This window comes from Ovis canadensis, chromosome 21, assembly GCF_042477335.2.
Source record: "Ovis canadensis isolate MfBH-ARS-UI-01 breed Bighorn chromosome 21, ARS-UI_OviCan_v2, whole genome shotgun sequence".
Lineage (NCBI taxonomy): Eukaryota > Metazoa > Chordata > Mammalia > Artiodactyla > Bovidae > Ovis > Ovis canadensis.
In genome coordinates, this window is record NC_091265.1 from 47,684,225 (window position 1) to 47,711,216 (window position 26,992).

At 45.6% G+C, this 26,992-nt stretch overlaps 1 protein-coding gene across 4 annotated transcripts in view; it reads right to left on the minus strand.

Moving 5' to 3' along the window:
• ETS1 (ETS proto-oncogene 1, transcription factor) overlaps positions 1 to 26,992 on the minus strand; it is a 142,447-nt gene that overhangs the window by 66,631 nt on the left and 48,824 nt on the right. Inside the window, exon 1 of one of the 4 annotated variants that reach the window (XM_069565463.1) lies at positions 7,693 to 8,262. The exons of the other annotated variants lie outside the window; for them this stretch is intronic. Within the exon in view, the coding sequence (XP_069421564.1) occupies positions 7,693 to 7,774 (82 nt within the window). The 5' untranslated portion in view covers positions 7,775 to 8,262. Of the gene's footprint in view, positions 1 to 7,692; positions 8,263 to 26,992 lie in introns of those variants that run through there. 4 annotated transcript variants of the gene reach the window in all.

Sequence of the window (26,992 nt, forward strand, 5' to 3'; positions counted from 1 at the left end):
TTCTCCCCACACTACTCTATTTAAAATAATCCTCTCCATGTTTTTAGCTCCTCTTTCAAATGCTTTTGAAATACCCATGTTCTCCCTGAAGCTGACCCAGGAAATTACTCTAGCCTAGAAGTGTTGCCCAACAGACAGAAAATATAAACAATCACCGACCCCCACGTACTTCTACAAGTTCAAGTAATGATCCTCTTGCACTATTGGCCATGAAAGCACCTGGAGCACAGGGACTGTTCCATCTGGGTTGCCCTGACTTGTGCAGGATATAAAGTATTCAGAAAAGATGACACAGACAGAGTGGAAACAGCAGATCCAAGACTACCCACCCAGCCACTCGGACCAGAATTCCTACCCAAGCGCCATGTTTGGTCCACATGGGAGTTTTCCCAAAAGTCTATAAAATATCACTTAAATCCTTTAATTTTTTTATGCTATTTCCTTTCATTCTTTCATTACTCCTTTCATAATTTCTTACTCTTTTCTCCCTCACCTCTCTTCTTTTTTTAGAGAAGAGATACTATGGTTAAATGCACCAATTCCTTTCCTCCCATCCTAAAAAATGAAGGGCTTACATTTTTACCCTTTGTTTTTACCCCTGTTAATGGTACCAAAAAAAAAACCACCACATACTTTTTTGTATGTGTGTGCCCCTTTTGATCCCAATGTAAAACTTCTCATCTCGGATAAACATTACACAAAAAAATGTCATTGTCTTCACCTGTGTAAATGAAATAAACAGGGGGAAATATTGGCATTTCCCCCTACTCAGAAGTTCATTTTCACACACACACACCCTACATGCTTAAAGCTTACAGTTCCTCTGCAGAACCGTGCAAAGCAGAAATCAACAGCTCAGCAGAGCTCCCCAAACCTACCAAGAGGTTTCAAATGCTTAGATCGAACGCGTTTGAGGTTGATTTTTAGTTGTTTCCCAGGCTCTGAGAAATATTGTGTCAAAAACACATTTAAAAATATAACTCACGGTTGGGGGAAACCACACAGAACTTGAATTTCTTCAAACTCTGACTCTTGTCCTTTTAACTTACTCTGGATGGCCTAAAACCCTAAAATTAGCAACTTAGAGCAGATATCATAAAAATACTATTGTCCAAAATCAGTGTCTATGGGGTGTGCACCGGTTTCCGGGGAGAGTCCTACTCTACGTTTACCTCTCATTCTGGTATAATCCCTAAACAACCCTTATACTCTGAAAAGTGTCCCAGTTTGGATGGCAAATTTTAAGCACACACCATCAAGATCTGAAGTCCAACAGCCTACAACTTTCCGATGCTGCACTGGGTCTTAAAGCACCATCCGGGCCAGTGTCTTACAGTTCTCAGAGACAGAATGAATCGCTACAGAAAAAGGACAATGGAGACCAGCTGATGGGCAGTAAGAAGCCACCTTTCCAGTGCCCAGTGACAAGCCTGGTCCCAAGCAGCAGAAACTGGAAAGAACATGGGAAATATAAAGAACCTGGCCAAATAATCAATAAACACTTATGGCTCAAACAGCAATATTTTGAGTGTTTCTGTAAGCATGGCTCCCTGCCAATGAAATTGGATCTGCTGTAACCTACCCTACAGGCCAATTTCTTTCTGTATCTGCATGGAGACTATAAACTACACAATTAAAAAGAAAACAGTAACACAGATAGGCACAGGGCTTCAGAGAAGTGGCCAAGTAGAAATAGGCTGTTTCTGCAACTTGAAAAACGTGTACTAAAGTTCTGGAAAAAGATCTCTTCAACCCAACTCCAGCAAAATGGAGCTGTAGATACATGACAAAGAAGCAAGACAGACTGGGGGACTGTCTTGACATTCCGAACCCTGAGTTAAGAAGAGCTTAATAGCTGTAAGCAAAAAACCCAAGAATGCTGAGAGTTGTTTTAATCGCTAAGTCATGTCCGACTCTTGGCAACCCCATGAACTGAGAAGAGCTCCCCAGGCTCTTCTGTCCATGGGATTCTCCAGGCAAGAATACTAGAGGGGGTTGCCATTTCCTTCTCTAGGGCATCTTCCCAGATCAGGGATTGAACCTGCTTCTCCCGCACTGGCAGGCGGATTCTTTACCCCTGAGCCACCAGGGATGCCCAGAATGCTGTGAATAGGGTGGTAAATCCCATCAGAGATTCCGTCTGAGCAAGGGGATCAATTTTTCATTCTAGAGCAGCCAGATAAAAAACATGGGGACAAACTGCTCTCTGTGATAACTGTGGGAGCCCAGGGGTACTCTATGGAGAAAATGCTCCCTATAAGGCAGTAACTGAGGAACCAAGACCTCACCCATGGATAAGCTTCCAGGGCGTCTGTTGGTTTCCCTCTGAGCTGTGGGCTGTGCAGGGTAAGCAGGTCTCACGTAGCATCCTGTGGCTCAACTTTCCTCCTTGTACCAGAATACACCCAAGATTAAAGGTAAAAGGGAAAGGGGTGGTAGAGAATGAGATGGTTACATAGCGTCATCCACTCGATGGACATGAGTTTGTGCAAACTCTGGGAGACAGTGGAGGGCACGGAAGCCTGGTATGCTGCAATCCCTGGGGTTGCAAAGAGTCAGACACAACTTAGCAACTGAACAACAAAAACAGCATGCCCTGACCCATGACATGGGCTTGAAAACGCTACACTTTAGGCAGAAAAAAAAGTAAAATGTATTTGCTGCACAGACAACAAACGCAGGTACCTCTGACCTCCTTACAAGAAGAAAAATTAAATTACATCTGTAACTAAGAAAACAAGCTAGTTACTGATCTATGTCTCTCGTCTCTCTGTTTGTGAGTGAGATCCATGCAGAGCTGCATCCATGATGAAAGAGGTAAAACAGGCCGAATGGGGAAGCTCCAGGAAGGATGCAACCTTGGAAGTAAACACAATCCCGTCCTCACCTGTGAGAAAAGGAACTCCATCTGGAAAGCACTGGAAAAAAAAAAAAGAAGCCTGGTTCTCTGCTTGGTGATCTCAGGCAAGCGTTACTGGAATCTTTACCCATCTTCTTAAAGCAACTCACCTGGACTGCTGGCCCTGGAGGGAGTTCACAGGACAGACAGGCCCTTGCCCCCTAACTCAGAGGAGCCATGCAGGGTGACCGGGAAACCTTGCCCCCCTGAACTCCCAAAGCACCGCCCCCGCCCCCGCAAGTGCGGCCTCTTTTAATTCCCTGGTTTTCTGTGAATAACATGGTGTTTTACCTAATGTATAAAATGCTCCGCAAGGCTTATCAATTTGTAAATTTCTAACCTTGAGCTTTGAGGAAATTATGCATATCTTGGAATATCCTCCTCCACATCTAAACAAGGGATATGATAATACGTCCCCTACCCCGGAGTCGGGGTGTGACGTGGGAAAGACCCTGGTTCAAAACGCAGGTTCAATACATGTTTCAGAAATACCCCCTACAACTTGGGAATGGCAGGAATCTACCTTCATTAAACTCAGGGAATGCCACCACAGCCCTGGGTGATTAATTCTGCAAACCAGCAACGACTGTAATTACTCTGTCGCTGTCACAGAGTTATCTGTGCTCTTTGCAATAGGGAGCCTGGCTTTCCTGGAATATCCTGACCTACGCTAACCAGCTCTCGGTTCTGCACAGAGTTTGATGGAGCCCAGAGCAAGCTGAGCTCTGGTAGGGTAGATCTCAGGCTGGTCTGTCTCCTAGGAGGAGGTGATCCCCCTACAGGGTGGTCTGGTCTCTTTAAGAAAGAAAAAAAGTTACAGAGACAAAAAAAAACAAAACAAAACAGCAATACAAACCAACCAAAAATGCCAGGAATGCAAGCTCTGCCAACCAAATAAATAAATAAGATGTGAGATACTTTATAATAACTGGACATGATGCTTTTCTCAACCCTGCATAACTGAAAATCTCTGCATTTCCATCAACCCTACAAATGTGCCCTGGCCTCTGCTCCCAGGCAGCACTGACAACCTCCATCACCCACAGTAACTGAGTCTCTGAGCCTGTAACTGACAATCAAGCTCCAGAGATGCCCTGAGCCTCTGAGCGTCCCCTGGTTCACTGAGTTTGCTGTCGGGGACACAGACTAGAGTGTGAGATCTCAGTGAGGCAGGTGAAAAGGTCCTCTCTAACCTCACTCTTCTTTCCCTCTCAACTAAGAGATTAGGGGAGGTACGTAAGATGGCTGTAACCCCTATAAAACACTTCAAGCTACCCCCCCTCCACCCACACAATTCTTCAGTCACCAAGGTCATTCTGTGCTGTTATTACAGATCAGCACTGTTTAAAGATATGCATACAGTAATATTTCCACCAACCCTATGAGGCAGAACGGTAACCATGCTCATCCGACAGCTGCAGGAGCTGGAACACAGAGAGATTTGTTCAAAGTCACAAAACTAGTAAGTGGCACAACCGAGATTCAAAATTAGACGGGCTGGCTCCAGAGACCCTGCTCGGAAAGGAGAATGGTCCGTGGGGGTCTGGAAACATGGTGAAAGAGTGATCCTACAGCGCGGCAGCTCTGCATTTTTTGTCTGCATAGTTGAAGTTACAAAGACTGACCGAAGGTGCTGGGAGAAGACGGAGCTTCCTCCTGTCTCCTAAGGCAATACAGGTCAGAGGGATGGACAGCCTTTTCCAGGGTTGGAAGGGGGCTGATGCTTTCAATCTTGTAAAAGACCAAACATTCAGAATCAGAGTTCCTGCTCTTCACTGAGCATTACTGCTCACCTCACCAAGAAGGTGAAGTGGGAAAGGAGAGAAAAAATTAAGCGGCTGGGATGTATTTGCTTTGGCACCCAGCCTCCACCCCTTCTCAGCAAACTCCACACCAGGTGAGAACGCCACAGACTCTCTGTGGTCGCATTTGTTTTAACCCATTTAAACTCCGAGAACCTGGCAATCATGTATTACAATCAAAGTGATATATGCAACTTTACACTTACAAAGGAAGTTCAACACCAATGTTATTTCCAAGTATATGTTCATTTGGCCCTAAAAGCTGTCAAAACTCCAATGAGGCCTCAATCCAGAATAAAAGTGAATAAAAGTTCTTGATCAGACTCTAGCCACTGAGATTGGCAAATAACCCTGGGCTCCTGCTGGGACACCCACCTCCCTCCTGCCTCTCTCTCCAGCTCTCATACATTTGCGGGGGGCAGGGGAGGTTGCAGAGGTGATAGCTTGTCTAATTAATGAAACCAGTTCAGTTCCCCCCAATAGTTGTCTCCACACGTAAGAAACTAAAAAAGCCAAAGAATCATTCTGGCAAACTTTTAAGTCACAGCTGTAGACATGCTATGAGACGTTAAACTTTTAAAATGTCCTGTATGGTCTTATAGGCAAAGCAAATCCCCACGTTGCCAGTGAGTGTCTTTTCCCACCAACAAAAGCCAGCAGCCCTGGCCAGTGCTTCCTGCACCCCTGCACCTGCAAGTTCAAGTCTCAACTGAAGTTTCTCTGCCAAGCTTTACAGAAGCAACTTGCAGTATTACTCAAGGCAACTGTACACTGAGAAGGTAGAAACAGGGATATATTGCACTTGAGCTGCTGGCTCACCAGACATTCTTAGGTAAGTAACCTACCTTCTCTGTGCCTCTATTTCCCTTTCTGAGCTATGAGTATAACAGTCACATATATGCTACTAACCCTCCCGAAAAAAAACGACCTCAAACTTAGATATTATATTTGCTCTGTACTTTCAAGATTCTCTATTTAGTTTTCCCAAGATAGCACCAGAAATCAAATCTCATTACAATGAATGGCTGAAGACTTTCCAATTTCTTTGATCAGCTGAAATTTTGTTGTACTGAAGGCTGTTGACAAAATCAGATCAGAGGCATGTAAACCATTTTGCAAAGGAAGGACACTGTAAATTTGGTTATTATAATGGTGAGGGAAGGACACTGTAAATTTGGTTATTATAATGGTGATGACTGCAGCATTAGGCCTCACTGTCCCCATCTTACAGATGGGAAAGCTAAGAATAGTTACTTGCTCAGGATTTATTTTTATCAATAACCAACAGAACAGCATCATCTACTTAAAACCTCTAATATTTACTAAAACACTCCCCCAAAATGCTTCCGCTGTTTACTGTGATCTAAAACATGTGTTGCTAGGGGGCCCTTTTTCCTTCCCAGCACACCAAATCCACTGTAGGTTTCTGAACTGACAGATCCACACGCTATTTCCCAGACAACCAAATCTGTCTCTTCCCCATAAACACATATAAACAAGCCATACTTAAGAAAAGGAGGCATTAGTTGAGATCGGTCTTTACTGGGAATTCTCCTTTCACTTCCTCTATAAATGGTTAGCATCAATTGGGACTAAGAGAATTTATTCTGGCTTCTTTAACAACACCCACCCCCCAGCCCCCAAGGCCACCATCACACCAGCATCATTTCTAAACTGTAGCTCTCTGTGCCTGAAATGTCTCCAAGGTTCTAGTTCATCTCAGCATCTCTGTGACAACAGTCTTAGTCTTTCTGTACCTCCCAGGGAGCAACCCAGAAACCCTGGGCTTGAGTGTTAGGGGGTCTAAGAGAAATCACCACCCACTGCTGTGTCTTCATTAAGGTCTCTGAAAGATCTTCAAATAACAAAATTCAGCCTGGCTTGTGTTGAAAGTTTAAACAGATTAAGAAAGGGTTAAAATAAGCAACTAATTACGGTGGAGGCAAAAGAACTGTTAACCACCCCACTGGCTGAACTTATTGATCATCAGATACAACAGCTGCCTGTTACTGCGATTAATTATTTTCCAAAAGCATCAGCTTGTCCCTTTACATCTTTCTATATACTTTTACCTCCAAAATCATGAAGCTCTTAAGGACAGCTGGCAGTTCCTATCCTGAAAGAAAGCATCTTTTCTTCTCAAACTGCTTTATTCCAGAAATTCTAGAGTGCCAGAGTCCATTAAACTGCTCAGCACCAAAAACTGTGTCTAAGACAAACTGAAATTTCTTTCCTATCCCCTTCTGCAAATCCAAGAGCTGGATAACACACCAACCAAAGACCCAAAATCACATTTGGTGTTGGGAGGTTTTCCCACAGATCTTAGGTAGCAAGGGAAAAATTAATGGCAGATTAGAAAGATGGATGAAGTAACCTGCATAAACAGAATGGGGATGTTTCCCCTAGTTAAGATGATCATTTCAGCTCTGCGTCCTCCATACCCTCAACCCCGAAAAGAGACACTAGACAGCAAAAAAACATGTGACAGGCGAGCTCACGAAGGCAGGACATTTGAAAATGTGCTTGAAGGCCAGCCAGTTAGACACCCTTTGGGCTCTTACTCCCCAGGGCTCTCCATCTAGCTCCAACTCTGGGCGATGTCGGCAGGGTCAGAGGATGATGTCCTAGGCGGCAGTGTCCACCCTCACTAACGTTAAGGAGTAAGGCCAGAGGGTTCCCGCTCATTTGGAAAAATAAGAAAACAGGAATGGGGGTGCTGGACATTCTAAAAGCTTTTTCCCACTACTCACAAAAACACAGCTGTGAAAATAAATACCACCACCACCACCCCCAACAAAGGTATCGGGCCACCAACAGTCCAGCTCTTCCTCCTGTCTACATCTTTCCAGCTGCCACCAGCATCGCCTGCTTAGCAGCTGGGGCAGAAACGCACCACTTGACTGGAAGGGAAGATCACAGGGGGAGAAGTGGAGGGGACCCAGGCCAGAGGCCGAGGGCTGGGGTTGGGGGGCCTCGGCAGTCACCACTCACCCGGGGAGGGGAAAAGCTCCATATCCACTTTTTCCGTCTTGATGATGGTGAGAGTCGGTTTGAGATCGACGGCCGCCTTCATGGTGCCAGGAGTGGGGAGGGGGGACAGACGGGGCTAGAGCGAGTTTGCTGTTATTCTTGTTTTTCTTTTTAATGGGAATGAGTAACAGGGGAAAGGGGACGGGGAAATCGGACCTTCTTCTTTAAAATCTCAAATTTCCGCTGACTTTGTCCCGCGCCCAGAAGGTGAGCGCCCGGAACTCTCTCCGGGGTAGTTGGCACTTTGCGGGAAAGTGCGCGCGCGCCGGGTCCCCGCCTCGCCTGCGCCCCCGCCTCGCCTGCGCCCCGCCGGCTCCCTCCTCGTCCGCGCCCGGCTCCCTCCTCTCCGCGGGCAGCCGCCTGCGCTCGCCCTCGCTCTCCAGAGCCGACTCCCTCCCTCGCCCGCGCGCTCTCCCCTCCTCTTTGGGGCGTAGCTCGCGGCGCCGGGCCCGGGCCGTGGGTCTGTGCGCCCGGCCCCCACCCCCAGGATCTCTGCCGGGCGGGAGGGGGGTGTCGGGGGGACTCAAGGGCGGGGCGACGAGGGGCGGGGCGACGAGAGGCGGGCGCGGCCGGGAGGCGGGGCCCGGGACCCTCGGCCAATCGCCGGCCACGGCCCAAACCGAAAGGAAGCGGGGCGGAGCTCGGGGCCCTCCACGCCCACCGCGCCCTCGGCTCCTCGCGCCCTGCAGCCGGGTCGCCTGGGAGCCGCGCGCAGAGCCGGCGGGCCACGAAGCCCCCTACTTGGGGGAGAAGAGCCCGGAGCGAGCGGGCTGGCTAGTGCCCGGGCCACCCCGGCAGTTTGGGAAAGTCCATCTGATTCTCCACGCATTCTTGAGGACTTGGTCACCCGCTCCCGCCCCCTCCCGGGAGCGGCATAGTTTTCCAAGTGCGTGTCCATCATTCATTCACAAAGACTGACACACAGGACGTGAGGCAGTGGCTGGAGGGGCGTGCGTGCGAGCAAGGGGCTCCGAGCCAGTGTCCTCAAAGGGCTCTGGGAATGCTGGACTCCGGCCGCTTAGTGACTCAGGGATCGGTGCTGTATTGCTGGAGGAGCCTTCGATTTTCCCAGAGCCCACCCGCGTCATCGTTAAGAAATCAATTAAGAAGTGAGCTGCCCTTGATAAGAATCTAGCTGCCACTGGTACGGATGGAGCCCAAGGCTGCCTCCTGGAGACCCCAAAACAAAGGCCCAACGACTTCTATAGTATAGTATTAGTAAAGTCAAGAACCGGGGCCCCAAACTGGAATCCAGTCCTGGGCTTCCTTGAACTTCCAGTTTCCCTACAGCAGTGGTTCTCTTCCTCTAATTATATCACCATTGGCCAAAGTTTTGTCTTTTCTTTCACAAATTCTCCTCTGCTAGATAAACCTGACGACCCTCCTATTGCCACTGTCTAAAACATGATGCACAGCTCTGTGGTTTGAAATTTCTGGAGTATATCATTCACAGCCATGACAGAATCACAGTTTCAGCCCCCTTTTCCATTTGGGAAGCCGAGACACTTAGGATACGCTAACATGACCCCTGCATAATTAATAGTTTGCCACTGGGGCACTGGTTATAAACGGAGAGAGTTGGTCCTAATTAACAAATCAAGCAGTAGACCCAGAGGTGCACACCTAGACACAGGTACAGATATCGGGAGCCAGGCATTGATACCTATCTTTGATGAACTAAAAGAGTAAACAGAAATCTCTCTGAACAACCTCAGAGGAAGCTATTTTTAATCCTGTTTCCTGATTTCTAAGCATATGTTGAACTCCCACCACATGGTTATAACTGTAACCTCAGCCTCTGATAAGTCTTAACACACCTGCTTACCTCATCTAACTCCAGTTTTGTCCTCTTGAAGTATAGTAATTTACAGGTTTCCCACAGCCAGGGAGGGAAGGAGCCAGAAAGAGAAGATAAATCTGAAATCTCCGGCTCCTGGTTCAAACTTCAGGTTATGCTCGTCTTCTAGTGACTCTGTAAAGTATTTGTACGGGGGTAAGCCTGATAGACGAAGGATTGTTGTCATCCAGCTGTGTTTCCAAAAGGTATGAGAAAACAGCACTGGCCCCCAGATGACAAGAACAGACCCATCGGATCCTGGGAAAAGCTGGGGAAAACAGCGCATGAATGAATTGTGTATTTGCACATTCAAATGAGCAGCCAAGAAAGAGATCTTGAACCAATCCTGCCTTACCCACTGTGAATACATCAGCAAAAAGAACTGTGCAAATCAGGAGTTGCTTTGGGGAATTTTGTTTTATCAATGTTATGTTAAGGAAATGCTGGCATTTTTTTTTAATCCAGGTGTGAGTATTCTATTTCAAATGCAGCTTTCTCAGAGCAAGTCCTGTCTCTCTCCCTCAGTCCTTTTCTCAGCTTTCTTTCCAGGCTAGCCTAAACACTGCTAACCACCCCCATCCCTGCAAATTAGACATTCAAAGAGCCTCCTATGATAGATCCAAAAACATTGTCCACTCCAGCATTGGGGGAAGTTTATTCCTTCAGTTCCTCAATGATGACAGCTCAACTTGTCAGTCATCCTTTGTAACCCAGTCCTGAAGCACAGAAGCTTGAAAGGTTTGACTGTACAAATCAGGGAATGGGGTTTGGGAGATAGCCAGGGGCCACCAACGACTGTAGGAAAGTTACCCTGCAGGAGGCCAGTTGTGAATAATGATGTTCGCAGAAGTTATACATCCAACCTCCCATCTGGGTGAAACTTCCCTAAAGACAAGGAGCACTTAATATGGACAGAGTTATAGTATTTTTTACATATTTGGGATTTGAGGAACCCAATCAGGCCTGCAATGATCGCTCATGGTTAATCTGATAATTTCGATAAATGAAATCTTTATTCTCTGTAGGACACAAGCAGATTTTTTTTTTCTAAATATTCCTATGGACTTGAGATGATATTTGTATCATGTGTGCTGTGCTTAGTCACTCAAATTGTGTCTGACTCTTTTCGACCTCATGGACTGTAGCCTGCCTGGCTCCTCTGTCCATGGGGATTCTCCAGGCAGGAAAACTGGAGTGGGTTGCCATGCCCTCCACTTTGTATCTTACTATATCCTAAAAAACAGTGCCTTGCATGGTGCCTGACACATTGTAGACACTCAATAAATATTCACTGAATTGTGAACTATCAGGCTGCCCAGGTGGCTCAGGTGGTAAAGAATTTGCCTGTCTATGCAGGAGCCGCAGGAGACATGGGTTCAATCCCTGGGTAGGGAAGATCTCCTGGGGGAGGAAATGGCAACCCACTCCAGTATTCTTGCCAGGATAATACAATGGACAGAGGAGGAACATGGAGGGTTACATTCCATGGGGATGCAAAGAGTCAAACACACACACACACAAAAGCCTGAGCACACACCTAAGTAAGTAAGCAGTGAACTATCACCTCCCTAGTCACTAGGGACTTTTACTTTGCCACCAAAGCCTCTCAATACAAAGGCTGAGTGAGTTTGATACTTAGGGCTTGTGAAAATGAGCTAAACAAATGCAGACCTGCCTCTAGGTCTGACCTTTGGCTTGGCTGATCATAAGATCTATTCCCCAGCACTCCTGTCCACTCTGGTTCATTAGTGCCTCAGTTTTCCCATTAATAAAACAAGGTCAGCTGAGCTTTGCCTTCCAGCCCCTTGGGCAGGTTGTTTCAAGACCCTATCTGCTTTTTAAGGTACTCAAGAGAAATCAACCAGGAATGACTTTGTTTTTGCTTGTAATGCAGCAGTCTGTTCTTCCTACACCTGAGAGAAAACAGAATTGTATCTTCAAACATTCCCAAGACTTAGGGAATTACACCCAGCAAGCGCTGAAATTCCTCAGACTAGAGACATCATGTCAGAAGGGTTCAGAACAGACATCAGGCGTTGAGGGGCAGGGGTGTGGAGTCAGACATTAATGACACCAAGAAAACAGTCACTTTTTATAAGAACTCCCTCAAAAACATGGAGCATGTAAAACACATAAAGTTTCTCTTTTATCCTCCTCCCTCCACTGTACTGCAGTATCAAATAAAAAATAAATATAAAAATACACCTAATTTTAGACAATCCTGGAAGATCCTGAAGACTGTCCCTCTCCAGAAGTGTAGTGGAATAAATTGTCTATTTCTCGCATCTTGACCAAAAACTGAAGAATCTCAGAGTTGTAAGCTAAAATACACTTTATTAAAGGTAGGTGCGAAAACATCCAGACCGCTAACGGCTAATCCAGAGCAAGTTTATGACTCACAGACGATTTACTGGTTTAAATGTAAGAAAAAAAAAAAAAGTTTTCAATTAACAACCTTCCCGCTTTGCGTTTGTGGTTGTCTTTCTCTGAGAATAAAAGGCAACAGTCACCCTGTCACACACAGAAACAGGCTTCTAAAGCTTAACTCTAAAGCAAGTAGTTTCTCTGTGATAAGTTGAGTCACTGAAAAGCACCCTGCAGGGAGAAAGATGCCTGGGGCTTCCATATCTACCGTTATCAAGCTGCCATAAAATGGAAAACTGGAGAAAATTAAAAGAACTCTCTTAATTAAACTTGGATGCCCAAAGGCCTTAGGGTCAGTTCAGGAACCCAAGCGGGGGACTCAAGCTGGGCTGTCGCTGACTGCAGGCTGGCTCTGTGACCTCACCGAAGCCACTTAACCTTTTTGTGTCACAACCTCATCCCTGTTTCAGGGAATAAAAATCACCCCTGGCTCTCCCCTGACCGTGTAATACAGACTCATTAACTATTGTTTAGAAGGTACAATAAACAATGACCGATAAGTAAGGGGGGAAGCTGGGAGGAGAGCGCGGGCTGCGGAGATGGGAGGACTTGGGGCCTGTTTGCCCTGGGAAAGTTCTCCAGGATAAAACCAAGAGGAGCCTGAGGAGCCTAAACTCTGGAATAAGACTCAGACTGAAATTCCAGCTTGAGCCACTGACGAGCTGAATTACTCCACAGAAGTCCTTTAAACAATCCCAAACCTAGTCCTTCCCTGTTGAAAGCCAGGTTGCTTGGAGGATTTACGTGAGATAATGCAGGAAAGAATTAGCACAGTGTCCAGGTCAGGAAAAAGAGCTCAAATAAAGTTTAATCACTGTTACTGCTTTTAAGAGCCAGTAGACAGTGGGATGGGCTTCCCAGATCACGCAGTGGTAAGGAATCTGCCTGCTAATGCAGGAGGTGTGTGTTCGATTCCTGGGTAGGGAAGATCCCCGTGGAGCAGGAAATGGCAACCAGCTCCAGTATTCTTGCCTGCGACAGCCCAGAGGAGCCTGGTAGGCTACAGTCCACAGGGTCTCAAAGAGTCAGACATAACTGAGCTACTGAACATACACGCACGTAGATGGTAGGACGTAGGAGAAATCACAAAAAATTATCTTCTCCATGGCCACCCCCCTTGCAGAGTAAGGTGGACCCTCTATTTACCCGAACTGTCTTATGGATAGATTAGGAGAACGATCATATCTGATTTTTAAAAATCTCTCCAACCCACTCCCTCAGAACCTGCCCAGCTTGGACCTCCCTTCAGATATTCTGGTACTGCCTGGGTTGGGAGAGGAAACTGCAGACTTGTATTTAAAAGTCACGGCAAAGCTGTATGTCAGGTTCAGAAAGAATATGCTTGCGGTGCCTCTTTGCAGACAAAACCTTAGGTCTTGGCTTTGTCACATGTTATAGTTAGACGGACTCTCTTAGAGATAAAGTTCAGCCCTGCTATCTCCAGAGGAAAAAATGACTCTGAGCGAATAAGTCATTCTGCCCAAGGCCAAACAGTTGAGAAAAGACTGTCATTTCACAGCTTGGGCGTCTCCTTGGGTTTACAGATACCACACTGCAGGGCAAGTCACTCACTGTCATTTGGTTTGGTCTGTTCCCAGACACCCTTGAGAAACGAAGCAGGATACAGCATACATAGGAACAGAGAGATGCTCAGACTCGATTTCTGGAAATCTAACAGTCTCCTCTGCCCTGGATGGGTTGACTTCGGGCACGCACACTGCAGGGTAACCACACTAGCATTCCCTGCGGGAGACAGTTTGGCATGGGCTTAAGGAGAGAAAGGGTCTGGGCTGGCTCATCGCTGGCTCATCGCTGTCTGCCGTTTCTTTAGGCTGTAATTACGACCCATTCAGCTGCATCTGCAGCCCCAACAATGTGGGATGGATGGGCCTCATCCACAGACCAGGCGACATTTGAAAATCCACCAGTTCAGACAGCACGTACTTCTCTCGCAGCAGCTCAGACTTCTGCTCACACAGAAGGTGGTGAGGAGCTGCCAATCAAGGCTACAGGATCTGAGGTTCCCTCCACACCACAGTTCCTTTCCTTGAGATGAACTGAGCACCTGTCTTGGAATTTTGGCCCCATCCGGGCCTGGGTCATGCGGAATGCAGGCTACCCTGGAGCCACTGGGTTCCTGTAGTTTAAGTGTGAATTCTAATGTAAACTGTCCTAAATTGGTCCCTGAAGGATGGAGAGGGACAATGGCGTGTGCAAAAATGGTGGAAGAATCAGTGTTCTTTGATATCATGGCTGGAGCAGAGAACCAGGCTCCTGGTGGGGAGCTCAGAACCCCAGGAGAACAGGATCCTGAGCCCCCCCAACCAGACTGCAGGTAGTTTCATCTGGTGGAAGGCTAAGGACCCCCCATCTGATCTCATCCTGCTTTTCTCTTGGCTTACAAAGACAATACCAGGCTTCAAAACAGATGTTCTCTGCAGTTGTAGTCTGAACCTTAAATTAAGATAATTTTATTGTGGCATCTTTCCTTTTCTTTTCCCCCTTTCATTGGGAAATGCCAAGTCAATTGCCCCAAAGGACTAACCTTTACCACCCTAGAGATGAAGGAGAGGAGGTAGGGTGGAGAATTTCTTCATTCTGTTCTCGATGCTGCAAGTTAGGCAGAGGAAGCAGGTGGCAGTGGAACAAGACTAGCTCTAAGAGGAAAAGGGGAGATGCCACCAGAGGAAGCAGGGGAGGGCACCTTTCTGACAACAATGGGAGGATGGGCGAGGGGGAACACAGAAAAGCACCGTCACAGCATTTCTATGTCCTTGTCATTCTGGGACTTAAATCTCCAAGTTTCCAAAATGAAACTGAGGCCTGGTCTTGTATCTGGTACCTTGCCTGCGTTGATTTCATTGACCTGCGTGGCCAACAGTCAAGGAATAACAATCAAAGAAATCAATGGTGGTCCAAGCTGGAAAAGGATTCAGACCAGAAAGGAGGAAGCTGCACAGAAGATGCAGTGGATGGTCAAGAGGAAAACCAAACACAGAAGGCATTTCTCAGTCTTTCTCAGACATGGGCACTTTCTTTATGCAAAGAATTTTCCACCCCACCCCCACAAGGTGCCCTCTGGTGCCCAGAACACCCCAAGGGAATATTTCAATATGTACATCTGCCTCCTACACTCCCTAAAGACAGCAATTAGTTGGTCATCACCACCAGTGCTCAGCTCAATAAATGTCACCGATTATTTAATTAACGGACAACTTCCTAAAATTTCAAATACCGATCTCTGAACTCAAATATCGGTCTTCTTTTTTCAGTCTAAAGTGAGACCCAAAGTTCCCCAATGATTAAGACAAAGAGGTAAACAAGTGACTCTTTTTAACTGAAAAGGTCTTTATCAAGTTTAACTCTCCTGTTCTCATCGCCTGCCTCTGATGCCCTTAAAGGAAAATATTGCTAAGGTCACCATATTCACTTTATTTTTCATAGGCCTATTCATGGATATAGTTGTTTGTGAAAAAATAAATGGCGTTTGGCTTAACCACAAAAACAAACCAGTCATTTTGTCGTCATCAGTCTGAACTTATACACAGCATACTGTTCATATTGTCAGAAACAGTCTTCAGAAATTCCTGAACTTAAGTTGCATCTTTTATTTCACTGATTATCATGAAGGTAAGATTCAGAGTCCCTGGATCCATTACTCAGCTAAGAGAATACATGAGATGAACCCAATTTTCTCCATCTTTGTGAGGAAGAAGAGCTAGACACTTCATAGGGAGTCCAGTGTCATTCCCTTCACCTTCTCAAATTTACTATAATTTGTCAGGTCCCCAGAAACAATGCATTTTTAAAAAATTGTTTGACCATACTATAGGCACCCTCTATAGGGGATGTGTTGGGAGGAGATGAGGAAGGACAAGATAGGGAAAGTCAACTGAGCTGTTACCACCTAGCAGGTGGCATAAAGACACAGAGAGAACACCTGACCTCTCTGGCTGGCTGGACCATGGCTGAGGACACCTCCTTGCACTAAATTAGTTATGTCTCCTGATGGGTCATGACTATGCTGTCAAGGAAAAGCAGGCTGATTTTCAACCATAGAAATCAAGGAAAAAATGGGTTTGGTTAGGGGTCCACCATTGCCTTTTAGCTGCCATGAGAATTAGGAACACATCATTTTATATCACTTCCTCCAAGCTAATTACACAAAATTGGCCCCAGAAAAAAATGCAGTGTGTTATATGGAGAACATCTTACTACTCAGGAAATAGAACATTCTTTGAAGCTGTCACCTATAAATATCTCACTCAGGCATCTACTCCTCTCTCCACTTCAGCATCCTCCACTTCACCACATCACTGGGTTATAATGAATTTATACGAGCCCTCCCTTAGCTGATGGACTTCCCTGGTGGCTCAGATGGTAAAGCGTCTGTCTACAATGTGGGAGACCTGGATTCGATCCCTGGGTCGGGAAGATTCCCTGGAGAAGGAAATGGCAACCCACTCCAGTACTCTTGCCTATAAAATCCCATGGACGGAGGAGCCTGGTGCAGGATACTGCCCATGGGGTCGCAAAGAGTCGGACACGACTGAGTGACTTCACTTTCCCTTAGCTGATGCTGAACCTGGTAGCAGAGAAAGTGGAACGCAGAGCACTAATTCAAGTCCCTTGCTGTTTAAAGTCTCTTTTTGCATGTGTACTGTTCCCCAGAACACGTGCACAGAATCTGAGTTTCATGAATACACAGGACCATATATCCATAAAAACAAATCTAGGGTATCCAGTGTCATTATTCACATTTACAATGTACTGAGCACCAAATATGCCACTGATAAGAGTTGACAGTTGAAAAACCACCTCAAGAAGGGATATGTCAACTCTTCTCTGGGATGACAGCTCCCTTTTAATTCTCTGCTCTTCAGGGCCAAAGAGACGACGCCTATTTAACTTACAAAGAGCCAGCTGGGCTCACTCGGCACATTGCGTCACCCAGAGTGAAGGAGTCAGAAGGGAGCGGATGGTCCTGGTGATGACGCATGAGGTGGAAGAGACCCGGCTCACATCTCATCTATCTGGATTGGCTCCTGTACAATGAAAACCCTTCTCCCTTTGCCTTGATGAAGAGGGGAGAGGCTAAGCCAGTGTGTGTGATGTGCAAGAAGGCGCCATTTAATCAGTCAGGTCCGAGAAGTACTTTCAAGTGTTGGGGGCTCTGAGATGATAGGGAAGGTGGAGAAGGAAGAAAAGTGGAAACCAGAGAAGTTATTCCTTAATGGAAGTGTATTTCACCAGACTGATCAGAAACACGTGTTTTCCCCAGACGGGGAAACCATCTTGAAAGACTTCATCACACAAAGGCTTTGGGTGGAAGCAAGCGCCACCAGGGACCCGCTGGGGAGGGGGAGGGAGCAGGGAGGAGGGAGGGAGCAGGGAGGAGGGCGTGCAGCTGGTTGAGGAGCTGGCAGGGGACGTGGGAGGAAAGCGCAACCGGCGGGCCGGTTCTCTTGTGGCAGGTTCCCAGGAGAGGTCCCTTTCCAGGAATTAAAAATTCTAAATAATGTTCAGAATTTTGAAAAATCAAAAAGATTATGGACTATTCTTTCAGGGAATTCCACAGCCTTGAAAGAGACCAGATGGCTGGCAACCACCAATCCAGACCCAGGAAAGACCTAGCATCCACATACACTCCCGTTTCAGTGAGCAAACATTTTCTCTCCAGGAGAGTATTTTTTTTTTTAATTGAATGTGATGGAGCTGAGGTGTGGAGGTAAGGGACAATTCCAAACAACCCACATGGCCTCGCGCCCAAAAAACCAAAGCATAAAACATAAACCAGAAGCAATGCTATAACAAATTCAATAAAGACTTAAGAAAAAACATGGTCTTCATTAAAAAAAAAAAAATATATATATATATATATATATATATATCCCATACAAAGACCTGTAGTTTTTTTGCCAAATTAGCTATCAGGCTTTGGTTTTCTAACTATAAGGAATGCATTTAATCTCTAAAAGAACTGAAGACACATGGGGTAGAGTGGTTAAGGGCACAAGCTCGGCTTCAGGTGGACAAGAGTTTGTGTCAGCTTGGCCTTTCTACAGCTCTCAGTCCCTTGGCCTTAGCCTCAGTCTCTTCACCTGTAAAACAGGTGATCACAGTGCCCATTGACAGAGTTTGAATTTGTGCCAAGTCATTTGCACTGTATCTACCACAGAATAAGCACCCAACGACATTTTGCTGCTATTATTCATCTTAAAAAATCAAGATGTTGACTTTGGATTTGGTGACCATAAAATTTTCATGGAAGTTAATCCAAGAGATGGGGACATAGTGGTCCCATCAAAGTCATGAGAAGTGAAAGTGAAAGTGAAGTCGCTCAGTTGCATCTGACTCTTTGAGACCCCATGGACTGTAGCCTACCAGGCTCCTCCATCCATAGGATTTTCCAGGCAAGAATACTGGAGTGGGTTGCCATTTCCTTCTCCAGGAATTAAAGTCATGATATAGTATTAAAATAAATATAATTTTAAGTCTGAGTATGTAAATCACACAGATCCAGACACCAACCCCTTTGGATGAAAGGAGGTTGACTGCCATTACATAGATGTGAAATATGATTCTGGGAGTTCTAAATGTATGGTCGCAGCTACGTTACATACTAGCCATGCAGAGAGGAATAAACACCCTCTAAAGTAAACTCCTTGGAATCCTGGGTTCTCCCTGCTCCAGGTTGTATGTTTGATACCCATTCAGTGATTTCATACAAACTGAGCAAAATAAGATCCCAAGCAAATGGCCTCACTATTTGGCTTTTGGGTTGGTCACCAAGTTAGCAGAATCTTATACACACGCTTCAGGTCATGCCCTGTGTCTTGCTGCTTGAGCTCTCCCCAAACTAGTGCCCAGTATACCACTGCATTCACTTCTCAGAAGTCTTTTCTTGTGTTATCCCATCTTCTTTCTGACAGCCAGAAGTTTCCTAACAACTTGTGCTGTAAACCTGGACTTCTGTCTCTGACTATGCGTGTTTGCGTGCTCAGTTGCTCAGTCATGCCTAACTCTTTGCAACCGCATGGACTGTAGCCCGCCAGGCTCCTCTGTCCATGGGATTTCCCATGGACAATGGGATTTCCCAATGGAGTGGGTTGCAATTTCCTACTCCAGGGGATCTTCCTAACTCAGGAATCAACCTTCATAGCCTCCACTGGCAGGCAAATTCTTTACCACTGAGCCATCGGGGAAGCCCAACTGCGCTGTACTCATGCAGATTTAGTTACATAATTCTGGACCCTCGAAGCCGCCCCCCAACCCCCACCCAAACTCCGACTTGCCTCCTGGAATTCAGATGAAGTGTTGTGTGTGCTGTGTCACCACTTGTGCTGACCAGCTGAACCTAAGGAAAGATATTCCACCTTGCCCCTCATGCCACCAGTCAGCAGCAGCACAGACTCTGTTATTTAGGGGCATCCGCTACAAAATTTGTATTCTCGCACCGCCCGTGCCTGGCATCTGGCCGGCAAAGGCTGGCAGCATGGAACACAACAGAGTCTCCTCGCGAGTTGCCTGCTCCATTTGGCAAGATGAACGCCGTATCACTGGGAAAGTGGACTTAATTGGATTTCTGAGAGTGTTAAGTCATCCCACCTCAGCTCCAAGCTGATTAAAGTGTAGCCCTGCCCTTTCCAACAACCAGAGCAAACAAATGACGAAGAAATACTTTAAAATGCACAAGGCTGGGTCCTCTCACTTACTCTCTCTTTTTTTTCTTAGTGACTTTGGGGAGGTTTGGGCATGGATCCTGCACACACAATACTGTTCTTGTTCTTCTTTTCTCTACAGGGCAGCCCTGAATGGCTCTGTCTAAAATTATAAGCAGGGCAGCCCTGGGCTCCAAGAGATCAGAGCCCTCATGCTGTGTCTGAACAAAGACCCTGCTTTTCCCCAACAATTAGGCCTGCAGAAAAGGACATCTATCTGCCTCTATTAAAACCACCACGTGCCTTCAAGTCAGCCCATTGTAAAGCTAATTAAATAACACGCCTCTCTCCCCATGCAGGTCTCCTGATCAGCTTTCCTCTGCCCGGAACGTCTGCAAAGTGCCTAGAGATACACAGCTAATGTTCCACTTCTCTGACTTTCCCCCGACACCGATCGCTGGCCTTCGAAAAAGCCACCTTGTCACTATTGTTGTGTTTGCTCAGGCGACATGCTCATCCAGAGCTCACACATGAGTTCTCCAACTTAAAGGAAGAGACAAATTTTATATTGCTTTAAAAATAAGGGACTTCCCCGGTGATCCAGTAGTTAAGACTCCACACTTCCACTTCGACTTCAGGGAGCATAGGTTCAAATCCCTGGTTGGGAAACTAAGATCTCATGTGCCATGCAGCCAAAAAAAAAAAAAAAAAAAAGTAATTTGGAAAAGCAACATTTCTGTCACAATGCAAACTCTTTGGTGGAAATCCACCATTATCACATTCGGCAACTGCTACCCCAGCAGTGTAACGTTCCTGAAGGACTTTTCATAGAAGTCGAGGAGACTGGATAAGACGCAGCCAGGACTGTACAAGCGGCCCTCCAGCTCAGACCTGCATGAAACAGAAGCACAGACTTCTCGGAAAGACACTGTAGAGGAATGCTGATGTGTGGCAGAGGCCAACACAATACTGTAAAGCAATTATCCTTCAATTAAAAAAAACAATTTAAAGGACACTGTAGAGTAAAACAGAGATATAAGAAAACATTTCAACCCATTTTTTAAAAAACATGCTGAGGAAATAACAAATTCCTTCCAAGACTCTTTAGTGTTAAGCAGATAAAATCGAAGCATTGCCTAAAGGGCTCGCATTAGCCCCCACCCATTTCTCAACCCTGCTTCTCTTTCTTTCCCTGCTCTCTGACAGCCCGAGACTTGCTGGTATCCCTTGAACGTGCCCCAGTGCTTCACTGTTTTACGTGCTTTTCAGACCTTTCTGGAAAGCCCTGCTCCACCCTTCCCACTCACCCACCTGGAAACAGCAGCAAACATCACCAACACCCCACCGCCACCCCCTGAAGGTTTCCTGGGCCTCTGGGATAAAACCAGGCACTTCCTCCTTTGCACCTCCTAACAAACTGCCTTCAAGTCAGTGTTACAGGCTTCTGATTGAGTGCTTGCTACCTGGCTTAAAATAACCTCAATCCAAGGACTTTTCTGGTGGTCCAGCGGTTAAAAACCTTGCTGATAGTGTGGGGGACAAGGCTTCCAGCCCGAGTTGGGGAACTAGGATCCCACATACTGGGCAGCAACCAGGCCTGCATGTATGCCGCAACTAGAAAGCCCATGTGTTGCAATGAAAGATGACGCAGCTAAGACCAGATTCAGCCGAGTAAACAAAACAAATAAATAAATACAATCTCCACCCTTCTAGGGCATGAGTCATATTCTAATCGAATTTTAAATTCCACAAAGCTTAAAACACAGTGACTTGGACCTCTTGATATAGTAAATGCTGCTTAATAAATGTTGAAAGAATAATTAAATAAATGGAGGACTGAATAAAACAGCCATTTGGTATTAAAAGTTATCTGAGATGGTAATGGTAAAATCAGGCCCATTTCCAGCTTCACCATAGACAGCCCTGCATGCTTGGAAAAGGGCATTATTATCTTATGACACGGTTCTCTCCGTTTGAAACTGTCTAGTCTAATATACCGGAGAAGGCAATGGCACCCCACTCCAGTACTCTTGCCTGGAAAATCCCATGGACGGAGGAGCCTGGTGGGCTGCAGTCCATGGGATCGAGAAGATTCGGACACGACTGAGCGACTTCACTTTCACTTTTCACTTTCATGCACTGGAGAAGGAAATGGCAACCCACTCCAGTGTTCTTGCCTGGAGAATCCCAAGGATGGCAGAGCCTGGTGGGCTGCCGTCTATGGGGTCGCACAGAGTCGGACATGACTGAAGCGACTTAGCAGCAGCAGCAGCAGCAGTCTAATATATACACATACACACTTTTCAGATACAAAAATGTTTAATAATAAAATGAAAGGAGACCAGCTCTTTTCTAAGTCTGTTTAATAGTTATAGAGATTAACTTTTGACATCAGCTCCAGTCTTTGAGGACTATAGCTCATTTAATCATCAGACCATACCAACCTTTCCTTCTAAGTATTTTTAAGAAGACTCACCAATCTTCTCGAATGTCCTATACAGATGAATGGATAGCTAAATTATAAAGCAATCCCATATGCAATTTAAGTTTCCCATGAAATACTCATGGACCTCAAAATTAGCAGGAAAAAAAAAAAAGCACTTGGCGAAACAGATTTTGAACTCTGCCAAATCCACAAACATTTAAATACAGCCAAAGTCACTGAATGATTCCCATCCTTAAAACATAAAGCCGTATAGCAAAAGTCACTCCCTGACGGTTCTCTTATGAATTCACTTCCATGCACAATGCCATCTGGAGTCAGTTCTTCCCTTGTCATTTTACCATCACGATCTCAACTTCTAGAAAGTTGTGCTTTTCTAATATTTGAGGGTGCCTTCTATAGAGAGAAAGAAAGCAAGGGATAAAGACATAGAGAAAGAGTCCACAATCTTACGACAGTAAGTAATCATATCAACAAAGGAGTATAGAACCTCCAACCTGAGACCCACGGAGGAAACACTGCCATTCCTTTGGTAGTCACTTTGTTCTGGCAAGCCTCCTACTTGCTAAATGGAATGCCCACTTTATAATGATCATAATGGACTGAAAGCCATAAAATTAGATTCTGGCTAGCAATAGCTCTTTATTACTCTCCTTTACCACAGTGGGACTTCATTCTCAGATCTTGCCTTAAGGAAGACTCATCCACAACCTCTCAGATATGGATAAAGTAGGAGAAGAAACAAAGACAAATCAACCTGCATTTTCATTGTGATCTTTTTCCTCAAAGTATCATTTGGTAGGACTACAAAGCAGCCAGTTAGCGTTGAGCTCACTGTTATTTTATCAAGGGCAGATTATATAAACTACATGGCAGGAATAAATGGTTAACCACAAAAATAAATTAAAAACATGGTAGAAAGAGAAGAAATGAAGGTAGAAGAGAAGAAATGAATGCCACATGTATGTATGTGTATGTGCTCAGGAGCTCTGCTGCTGCTGCGGCTAAGTCGCTTCAGTCGTGTCCGACTCTTTGACCCCATAGACGGCAGCCCACTAGGCTCCCTCATCCCTAGGATTCTCCAGGCAAGAACACTGGAGTGAGTTGCCATTTCCTTCTCCAATGCGTGAAAGTGAAGTAGCTCAGTCGTGCCCGACTCTTAACGACCCCATGGACTGCAGCCCACCAGGCTTCTCTGTCCATGGGATTGTCCAGGCAAGAGTACTGGAGTGGGGTGCCATTGCCTTCTCTGCTTAGCAGCTCAGCTGTGTCCGACTCTTTGTGACCCCATGGACTATAGCTGACGAGGCTCTGCTGTCCATGGTATTTTCCAGGCAAGAAGACTGGAATTGGGTTGCCATTTCCTCTTCCAGGGGATATTCCCAACCCAGGGATGGAACCCATGTCTCCTGCATTGGCTGACAGATTCTTTACCACCAGTGTGAATGCCATAGCATTCATCAAGTAGAACTATCAGAGGAATATAATCAATACACTCGAATCAAAGAATAGGAACATAAAGACAAGAAATATGTATTGTGAATGAATACTCTCATGAAGACATTGGGTACAAAAACTAAGTACAGTGGAGTAAACACAGTATGATTAAAGTCTTAGCAAATAGCATACATTATGTGTGATACCAATAGCCCTTTTCTAAATCCAATTATGGTTTGGAGCAATATTAGGAAGCATAATATAGACAAAGCAAGACACACAAGAAACCTCTTATTAGGAGCAGGAAGAGCTTGGAATGGACTGTAGGGAGCTGTTGTGTTGATAGTTCATGTCAATATATCTCAGTTAGCAGGTTATTTAAGCAATGACTTCAGGGTAAGCTGCCAGATGATTCTGAGCAATTAGGAGACACCCCTTTCACACCATTCACAGAGTTTGGGTCATTTTAAGTCCTTTATGTGCCAGATCTCAGAACCAAAATTGAGTTGGCATGGCTTGTCTCATCTGACAGAAATAACAGCAAGGTATTACCTTCTGTTGCACACAACTAAGTGACTTTCACTTTCTTTCATGACCTTCTGTAGCCTGGAAGGTCACTTCCATCAGCACTTCCCAGCACCTGTGAGAGGTGTCCAGGAGGAGGGAGGCATTTAGGCTCTCAGCACAGAGCATCTGTCCAGGGTATAGAGACTGTGCAAGTTTGCATGACTCTGACCCAAGTCAGCGTGCAAAATACTGAAGGTGCAGTTGCACACTCATTCAACTCTTTTAGATGATTCCTGGGTCCCAAGTTACTCTCCTCTATCACCCGGAGACTTTCAAATGTGGTTTTCTCCTGCCAGGTCTTGGGTTATCATTTCTCAAATTCCTTGTTCGACATTTTATCACTTACACATCACAAAGCGAGTCATCATTTTCCCACCAAGAAAGCATGGGCTGAAGGAGGGACGGCATAGGGCAGCAAAGAGAAGATGATTCAGACATTAATTCCTACCCATGAAAGTGAAAGTGACAGTCACTCAGTCGTGTCCAACTCTTTGTGACCCATGGTCCTACCTATCTCTACTGGAAAGAGGACCAAGCAAAGCCGCCTTGGAAGGAGGACACAGTAGGGCCCCAAGTGATGCGTCTGCCGGAGCTCAAGGATAAACCAGAGGAGTCAAGTCTGGATTAGGGATGAAGGGGAAGGGGAGGAAGGCGTCAGTTCCCTTCCCATGGGGACACAAGGGTGAGGGAGACTGAGGTGAAGAGGAGGACTTCTGCTTGGACGCCTCGCATCTCCTCGCAGCTGCTGCAGAAAAATGTGCAGACGGAGAAGCAATAAGAGCTGGTGCTGCTGCTAAGTCGCTTCAGTCATGTCTGACTCTGTGCAACCCCATAGATGGCAGCCCACCAGGCTCCCCCGTCCCTGGGATTCTCCAGGCAAGAACACTGGAGTGGGTTGCCATTTCCTTCTCCAATGCATGAAAGTGAAAAGTGAAAGTGAAGTCGCTCAGTCATGTCCGACTCTTCGCGACCCCATGGACTGCAGCCTACCAGGCTCCTCCATCCATGGGATTTTCCAGGCAAGAGTACTGCAGTGGGGTGCCATTGCCTTCAAGCTGGTCACAAAACTCATCTTTCTGATACTTCTCCCCCCAGTTATATATGTTCATTGAGATTTTATAATACTATGTTCCAGTAGAGACTTCATGACAAGTAGAACATGGCATTCAGTTCAGTTCAGTCACTCAGTTGTGTCTGACTCTTTGCGACCCCATGAATCCCAGCACGCCAGGCCTCCCTGTCCATCACCATCTCCCGGAGTTCACTCAGACTCACGTCCATCGAGTCCGTGATGCCATCCAGCCATCTCATCCTCTGTTGTCCCCTTCTCTTCCTGCCCCCAATCCCTCCCAGCATCAGAGTCTTTTCCAATGAGTCAAATCTTCATATGAGGTGGCCAAAGTATTGGAGCTTCAGCTTTAGCATCATTCCTTCCAAAGAAATCCCAGGGTTGATCTCCTTCAGAATGCACTAATTGGATCTCCTTGCAGTCCAAGGGACTCTCAAGAGTCTTCTCCAACAACACAGTTCAAAAGCATCAATTCTTTGGCGCTCAGCCTTCTTCACAGTCCAACTCTCACACCCATACATGACCACAGGAAAAACCATAGCCTTGACTAGATGGACCTTAGCCGGCAAAGTAATGTCTCTGCTTTTGAATATACTATCTAGGTTGGTCATAACTTTTCTTCCAAGTAGTACATACAAAGAATACATTCTGGGAAATGTTCCATCATTGTAAAGTCACAGACCCCAAATTCTTCAACAAATGCAAGTGAGCACTGGAAAGAAGGAAGAAAAGAGAAGAGCGATAGGGAAGAGGACATGGGGGGCGCGGTGATTTCAGGGCTTCTGTGTGTTAACACCTTCAATATTACAGGCATTTTTACTTCCCTTGGGTTCACAATGGTTATTCCTTCAAGACACCCAAACTGAACATACTAATTTTATTAAAAGTCTTTCGTGTGGTCAACTCTGTAAGCTTGGGGTGTTTTCCAGACAACTGTTAATGACTTTTTTTTTTTGAAACTTATCAAATATAAAACCAAAAGGATGAAAAAAGAAACCTGGATTTCTTGGCAAACACACTTTCATTAAGTTGAGATTTATACAAGCAGTGGATAAAACCATGATGACTTTTTCCTTAAAGAGTCTGCTGAATTTTTTTTTTTTTCTTCTTGGAGTTAAAATACACTGAAGTAGCTTCAAAATTAAATATTTGGTTTGTGTTGGTTTAATTGTAATAGAGAAGGTCAGGGGAAGGTATTATGTTCCTAGAGATGTGAACATTGATCATCATTTAACATAACTAGACTTTCAGATTTTGCATTCTTCACAAATTGCACACATAGTGGTCGTTTCCTGGTTTTATTCCTGGTTATTATTTCACATCGCTTGTCCAAGTCCCAGCTGCTGCTGCTAAGTTGCTTCAGTCTTGTCTGACTCTGTGCGACCCCATAGACGGCAGCCCACCAGGCTCCCCCGTCCCTGGGATTTTCCAGGCAAGAATATTGGAGAGGGTTGCCATTTCCTTCACCAATGCATGAAAGTGAAAAGTCAAAGGGAAGTCGCTCAGTCGAGTCTGACTTTTTGCGACCCCATGGACTGCGGCCTACCAGGCTCCTCCGTCCATGGGATTTTCCAGGCAAGAGTACTGGAGTGGGGTGCCATTGCCTTCTCCACCAAGTCCCAGCACAGTGTTTAATACTAAGCTACAGAATCAGGCTGACCTGAGCTGAAGTCTATAACTTAGTAACGGTGTTCAACTACATAAAGCTCAGCTTTCTCAACTATGAAATTGAGCTAATAATAACTCAGGATATTCTGGTCAGATTTAAATAAGATAATATATGTAAAATATTCAACAGTATCTGGCTCAAAATAAATAATAAA